At 35.3% G+C, this 7361-nt stretch overlaps 1 protein-coding gene across 1 annotated transcript; it reads right to left on the bottom strand.

The window, feature by feature from the left end:
- Positions 1–840: 840 nt before the first annotated feature.
- Positions 841–3009, bottom strand: LOC126712922 (uncharacterized). Its single transcript, XM_050412462.1, has 4 exons — positions 2731–3009; positions 2529–2643; positions 2188–2302; positions 841–1914 (listed from the first exon to the last, which is right to left on the bottom strand). The coding sequence occupies exons 1-4, from the start codon at positions 2829–2831 to the stop codon at positions 1016–1018; spliced, it is 1230 nt and encodes a 409-aa protein (XP_050268419.1). The 5' UTR covers positions 2832–3009; the 3' UTR covers positions 841–1015.
- Positions 3010–7361: the final 4352 nt, after the last annotated feature.

Here is a 7361-nt window from a genome sequence, read left to right as displayed (position 1 = left end):
ATGTTCTTATCAAAATCACAAAGAAAAAAAAAAAAAAAAAGGAAAAAAAATACATTTTGTTGGGTAAATCAATAAAACACAAAAGTCAAATTAAAACATCCAAAGAGAACAACCACTACAGTCCATTCCAAAATATTTCTTAAAAGGCACAATTCGTTTTACATGACACTCAAATTCAAATAATTCCTGAACCCAATTAAGCTTTAGTGTTTAGACATAAATGGAACACCTAAATACACATAGACAGGAAGTGTATTTGATAGCAAATTGTCCAGGCACAGCCATGTTTCTTGTGATTTCAGTGGCGAAGAAAGCAGTTTTTGCACAGCTTCTCCCCCATTGTTAAAACTTATCATCAATTTAACAGAATGCTGATTCGGGTTCGGGCACTGGTGATTTTTCCACACCAGCTTAAAGGAAAAATAGGCTTTCATTTCTCCATGTAAAAATCCTGGCTTATACCAAGTTGAGTTGATAATGATGTTTCAGTCTTTCCACATCTTCAACCCCAATCCACTATTCTGGCCTTGCACTTCTCAGTAAACCCCACCAGAAGCATAAACCTATCCCCTTTTCCAGTTTCCTTTCAGTTTTGTTGCTGTTTTGCTGCCAGTATACCATATGCATATACATCAGGCTATGTTGCAGGAAAAAGTATAAAGTTTTGATCAGCTTCTGTCTTAAGCCAAGGCACTACCAGCCACTTTTTCTCTCAAATTAACTTTTTCAATGCATCTTTTTAAAGGAAATCTTCATTCAGTGGATATAACTAAGTCAATACAGGTTCACACATATTCTACAACAACATTGGTCATACAAAAGTTTCTTTTGTACATTGCATAATAAAAAGCCTCGAATTCAGTTAGCTTGTCCATCATATACATCTAATTCGAACTTAATGTCGTTTGCTTACATTACATTTTTACAAATTTTGAATCCTTGCAATAAACAATTCATCAATATCTACTAATCTAACCCTGTCAAGATTGCCAGGTAGAAGTTTCTACACCAAGATCTAATCAGCATTTCTCATTCTTCCAGTCAAGTGACTACTACATGGAAGTTTTGGCAGCCCACAGAATTGCTGATCCTCTTCAGGGTGATTAAAAACTTCCTTTCGCTTTCTCATCGTTGCTTCTACATTTATATTTTTATCCTCAAAACTGCATTTAATTGAAGAGGAGTCTAAAGGGTCATATGCCTTTCCCCCAGTAAATAATGCTAACTTTCTATCCACGGGTGACTGATCCCTATGGTTGCCTCCATCTCGAGAACTACCAGAACCATCATCTTCAACCTCTTGAGGCTTCCTGTTTCCAACACCTAGGCGTGTAAAAGAGAGAGGGCCCAACCGCAATGATAGATCACAGCCAATCTTACATGAGCTCTCAAGGGGTTTCCTTGTATCAGTTTCAGTGATCTTATATGATGCATCTACATTACAGGAATAGGGATTCTCAACACCCATCTTGGCAGGCTCCAATGTGTCAGAAGTCAAATTAGGAAGGATTCCAAAACCATGCTGGGGTTCTACAAACTGAAGGCAATTTCCATAATACAAGGGATAAACCGGATACAAGTTTGATGCTGGATAATTTTCCATATGTAAACTGGGTTTATTACTAGATGGTGGAACATTCACAGATGCAAAGAGAGACTTGTTAGCAGCACAATCATTGCTTGGGGGAAAAGGTCTCAAATGGGTTGAAATTGGAGTATTGGGTTTCACAAAATTCGAACAACGAGGCATATACTGTGATTTGGTGGTATAATTCCCTTGACTAGTGTTCACTACTCTGCCAAGAGAAACACAGGGGGGCTGCTCTTGAGTGTTGGGACTCAGATAAAACCTGGGGTTAATATTCCGTTGGCTCCTCGATGCTCTTCTTGGCGTGCAGCCCAAATTTAAAGCAGCTGAGTGATTCAAATAGAGTACAAACAATTACAAACAGACATTTTAATCTAGCTCTCTCTCTCTCTCTCTCCCTAGCTTTTTGTCTGTGATTGTGTTCAAGTCCAGTACTCTTTGCTAGAAACAAAGGGAGTAAAATTACTCACATAACAACCACAAATTTAATCAAATCAAAAAATTTTGCAATTGATATCAAGTAGAGCCAAGATTATTATATAATGATCAAAAACCCAACAGCAAATATTTGTACTAAGTCAAAATTGAATGGGGTATACCTTCAATACAAGGCTGGAGAAGCTTTCCATTTTCGGTACTCTCATCACGTCTAATAATTGTGTCAATGGCATCATTCATTCGCTCCCAAAGTGTTTTAAGGTCCATGTATTCGGCCTATGCAAAAACACAAGTTTGAAAAAACAACAGAACTACTAAACCCAGATATATACCAAAGCTCTATATACTAGTAATAGCTGAAAGAAAATGTAGCACATATAAATATGTTGTCTAGGACCCAACAAATATAAAAGTAAAACACCTATAAATTCGGCCTCACTTAGAAACTACATATGGCTCTGTTCATTTTTTTTTTCCTCTGAAAAAAAAAAGGTAGATGTACCTCAGAATTTGCTTTGGAGTACATAATTTCTTCTGCTTTGAGCACAACAATAGGGAGCTTCTCTTGCCATTCCTTGTTCTTCTTAGTAGCTGAGCCATGAACCTCATTCACAACCCTAAGCAAAGCAGACAAACATCACAGATTAGATGTGTACATAGAGAGTTAAATATGTATGCATATATTGGGAGAGATGGGAATGGACCTGAAAATTTCTTGAATGAGAGAACCTCTGATGGGTTGGTGTCTATCACTGTGCCAAGCCTTCCTAACACACTCATAAGGCCTTGGACCTGGTCTAGGCATCCTCACTACTTTCTTTCACACAGAAAAGAGAAGAGCTTTGTTTTATTGGAAGAGAAAAAGACTCCCAAGTCTCTATATCAGAAGTTAGGTAGCTTCTTCTGCTTTGGCTTTTTTTATTTATTTTATTTTACATTTTTTTCTGACTTCAGTTGAGTGTTTCAGAGACTCTGAACAAAATGCAATAACACCAAGCTTTTAAGCAAGCGGGAGGAGAGAGAGAGAGACAGAGACAGATGGGACTGGGGGGTTTGCTCTTTCTTTCTTCTCTGTCACAAGTTGAATTTTTTTTTTTTTTTTTTTTTGCTTAGAATAATATCATTTTTATTTAGATTTTCACAGTTCATTTTTTTCTTTGCTGAATAGTTTCACAGTTCATACCATTTTTATATGGCATATGAGTATATCAACCATAACTTAACGTCTTATAATATTATAGTAAAATAAGTTACGAAATTGGATGGTGTTTCTAAATTTATTTATTATTTGTGTTTGACCATGAAATATCAATTATTTCTTCTTTCTTACATTTTAATGAAAAATTTTGTACAGTCAACAGAAAAAGTAAAACTTATTTTTAAAGATTATTATCCATTAAATTTATTAAAAAAAAACTTTATCTTAAACTAACTCATCTAAAACTACTACTGAATAAAAATAAAATAATTTTATAAAAAATATTTTTTTTTAAATAGCTCATTTTTAAAAAAATATTATCGTCCTTGTTTTCTAACGAACATTAGAATAATAAAACGGTCTTTCTTTTCTCTTTTATATTATTATTATTTTCTTTGGATTGAATAGAAAACTCAATTATTTCGAAGGGAATGGGAAAATTGGAGTTTGGTCATTGGTGTGTCCCCCACTCATCCACATGCCTGCTTCCCATAGCCCCTAGAGTCCCATCTCTCCGTGTCTTTTTCACTCTTTTTACCCCCCCCCCCCCCCCCCCCCACTCTCTCTCTTCCCCCTGACCATTCATGTCGTCAAAGTGGGGGGAGAATTGATAAAAAAGTCACTGTCGGTGCTATTTTAGGCAACCACAACTTCTGCTCATCATACTGTAAACAATGGTGCTATATATTTTAGGCAACCCCAACCTCTACTCATCATACTGTAAACAATGGCAGAATCTGAGACATGATTCATATCGGGTGACCTCTTTAGTTTACCATTAACCCTCCTAATTAACCAATTACTCCAATTGATATATCATCTAATTTTTTGGTTTATATTTTTCTTGGCATGATTGGAATCATTGATATGGATAACCAATTCTAAAGAAACTCCTCTTCTTTTGTGAATGAAAACTCCACCCACTCTTCCCTCCCTCCCTTCCCCCCCCCCCCCCCCCCCCCCCTCCCCCTTTTTTTTTCAAAGAGAGAAACAAACATAAACAAGGAAAAGAGTTTTAACACAACACCACATGTTTTATGTTAAAATATATGTTTTAACACATATTTTCAGTTTTTAAATAATATTATATGTATTTTCACACACATTTTCACCCATACATATTTCTAAAAAATACAAACAACGTTACCAAACGGCCCCTCACTCATGGGTCATGATATCCCAAAATTCCTAAAGTACTTGTTGCACTTTCTGAGAAAGAAACATGAATTAGATTCTATTCATCTTTTAAAGAAGGGTGAGGAATTTTTTTTTTTTTTAATTAGTTTGTGGGCATTCCTAAAATAATTGAATTTACACTATGTTTGATTTAATAAAAGGACAAAATTTAAGTACAGTGTCTTAGGTGTTGTTCTTTAGATTTCACTCTTAAAATTCAGTCATGTGGCTACTTAATTAAAATATATATACTTCCATCTCATGAGAAAAATCCACATGGCAAAATCTTAAGAGGAGAACTTAAGAAACAACATCTAAGTACTATACCCTAAGTCTTGCCCTTAATGAAAAACCTTATGCAAAGATAATTTTTGGTATTTTCCTATGTTGTATTTTCAAGAAAAAAAAAATGGTCAAATGAAAACTATCTTTTAACTTCCCTTATTTAGCTTGGCATGAGATATAGTTCCCACTAAAATTTTCTATAAAACAATTATATCTCACATGAAGCTAAATAAGGAAAACAAATATATCTCACATGAAGCTAAATAATGGAAGTTAAAAGATAGTTTTCAAACTTATTTTAAATCACTAACAAATATAGAACAATGAGATAATTTTCTAGAAAATGTTTTTTGGAAAATTAGTCATTTTATAGAAAATATTAATGTCAAAACAAACAGAGTGTTAGTAATTTATAAAATAAAAATTTAAGCAAAAATTACCATTCTGATCCATACATTTAGAGGTCACTATCAATTTGGTCCCTACATTTTGGTAGCAACTAATTTGGTCTATATTATTTTCAACTTGCAATCAATTTGGTTCTTATTATTTTTATTTTTGATATGTGTGACTAACGAAATTGGATATTGGTACATTTGATTTGTGTTTGTTTGCTAAGAAAATGCAAGAAAAGTTGTGATTTGGCGATAGGAATTAAATTGACTGCAAGTTGAAAATAACATAGACCAAATTACAAGTTGAAAAGTTGTAATCATGATTCTTCCACTAATTTTAGGCTATAAATATGAGAAACGGAAGAGGGGAAAAGGTTGTTGAAAGGTTCTGGAGGCTGCTTAGAATTGAGAGCAATAGAGCCGTAAGAGTAAGAGGGAAACAATACAAAGGTTTGAGAGTTGTTGCTGGGTCTCTAAGCAAGAATCACCCAGAGTAGGAAATCCAAAGCCCACATTACAAATAGATTGTGAGTCCAAGGGATAGTCAGCCCGTTAATATCATTTTGGGTGCACACAATTACTATTATATAAAATAATAAATTTAATATAGTTTTCTATTAAAAGAAGTGGGATTATTATTTTAAAAAAACATTTTTTTATGTTTTATTTAAAAAATATAACTCACATTTTGTATAGATGCACACAAGTGAGCTTCCAAGAAGCTTCCTATTGACTACTTTTTCAATTTCTCTCATTTCCCAACCCACCCACGTGACTACTGTTGTTTCCTATTGACTATTTTTTTAGTTTTTCCCATTTCCCAACCCACCCACGTGACTAGTGACAACACTATTAGAACATCTCCAACCGGTTATGCCATCTCATCCTATTTTACCATCCCAAAAAGTTACTTTATCAATTATATAATACAATTTTACAATACTCCCAGCATCCCAACTTTTATTTTCCTATTCTACTCATTAAAATAATATTTCAACACAATAAAATAATATATCCCACAATCACCATCATTTACAATACAACCTATTATTTATTCTCTCTCTTTCTTTCTGTTCAAGAATCACAATCACCACCACCGCTGCACTACACACACTTGACACCACCACCACCACCACTAGCAATCCATAATCTACCGTCAACACCCAAAAAAAAAAAAAAAAAAACCAAGACTGTCAACACCACCCTCTCCGACCATCAAGACCACCAAAAAAAAAAAAAACCACAGCAACCCACGGTAAAAAACCAGACCCACACCATTGCCGCCAAACCCCAACAAACCACCAATCACCACCACCATCACGCCACACGCCCACTGGAAAAATCCACTCTATCAAAAACCCATCGAAACAAACCCACGCAATCAAAACCCGATCTCCATATACGCCGATCAATACTCTGATCTCCATAGAACCCACGTCGATCAAAACTCCATTGGAACCCACCCGATCTCCTTCTGCCAATCAAAACCCCATCTGAACCCACCAAAAATCAAAACCCACCTCACCACATCGATCTCCACGCACGACTAGCCACAACCCACACGCCCCATGATGAACTCCATGCAAAACGGCCCAAGCAGCTCCAGTGGCAAGCCTTGAACGACAGAAGGAGTGAGTACAATCACACGGAGAGAGAGCAAAAGTGAGAGTGTTGAGAGAGAGTGCTGAATAAAAAACAATATTTATTTTTAGAATTGAGCTACAGTACCATCTTACATTTAAGATGGTACTGTAGCACAATTGTAAATTTTTTTACAATTTTACAATTTGACAAGTCTAGCTGGAGCTCACTTTTAATATCTTAATGCTAAAACATGCTGAAATATGGCATTTAGAAGTCCAGCTGCGGATGCTCTTAGCTGCTCAAATGCTACTTCTTTCATTATTGCTACTTTTTCTTCATCATTTCACCTTTTGAGCTATTTTTTCCTCTTTTCATCTTCTTCTTCTCCCTTTTTGTTTCACAAGTCACACTTTTTTTGCTTCATCTTGCTCTTCAATTTTCTTTTCAACTTCTCTGTCATGGTTGAGAGGGTTAGATAGTGAGAGATGATAGAGAGACAAGGAGCTACAAGTGTGAAAATGAGATATAGATGAGAGAATGAGAAGGATTTTTGGTGATCTAGCAAAAAAGATGCCGATCAAGTTCAGAAAGGGAAAATAAGAAGACAAAATTCATACCGGCTGGAAAATGAATTTCGGCCAAAATTGGCCGGAATTGACCATAACACCCGAAACGGGCTGAAATGGGGCGAAATTTA

This window comes from Quercus robur, chromosome 2 (genome assembly GCF_932294415.1).
Source record: "Quercus robur chromosome 2, dhQueRobu3.1, whole genome shotgun sequence".
In the NCBI taxonomy this organism is placed as follows: Eukaryota; Viridiplantae; Streptophyta; class Magnoliopsida; order Fagales; family Fagaceae; genus Quercus; species Quercus robur.
This window is presented reverse-complemented; position numbering and strand designations above follow the sequence as displayed.

Bases quoted from the DNA above. Each gene is read 5' to 3' on its own strand.
- LOC126712922 (XM_050412462.1), bottom strand. From the start codon at position 2,831: ATGCCTAGACCAGGTCCAAGGCCTTATGAGTGTGTTAGGAAGGCTTGG. The intron at 2,644-2,730 runs GTCCATTCCCAT...TGCTTTGCTTAG, and splicing joins CTCATTCAAGAAATTTTCAG to GGTTGTGAATGAGGTTCATG. The intron at 2,303-2,528 runs GTACATCTACCT...GTTTTTGCATAG, and splicing joins ACTCCAAAGCAAATTCTGAG to GCCGAATACATGGACCTTAA.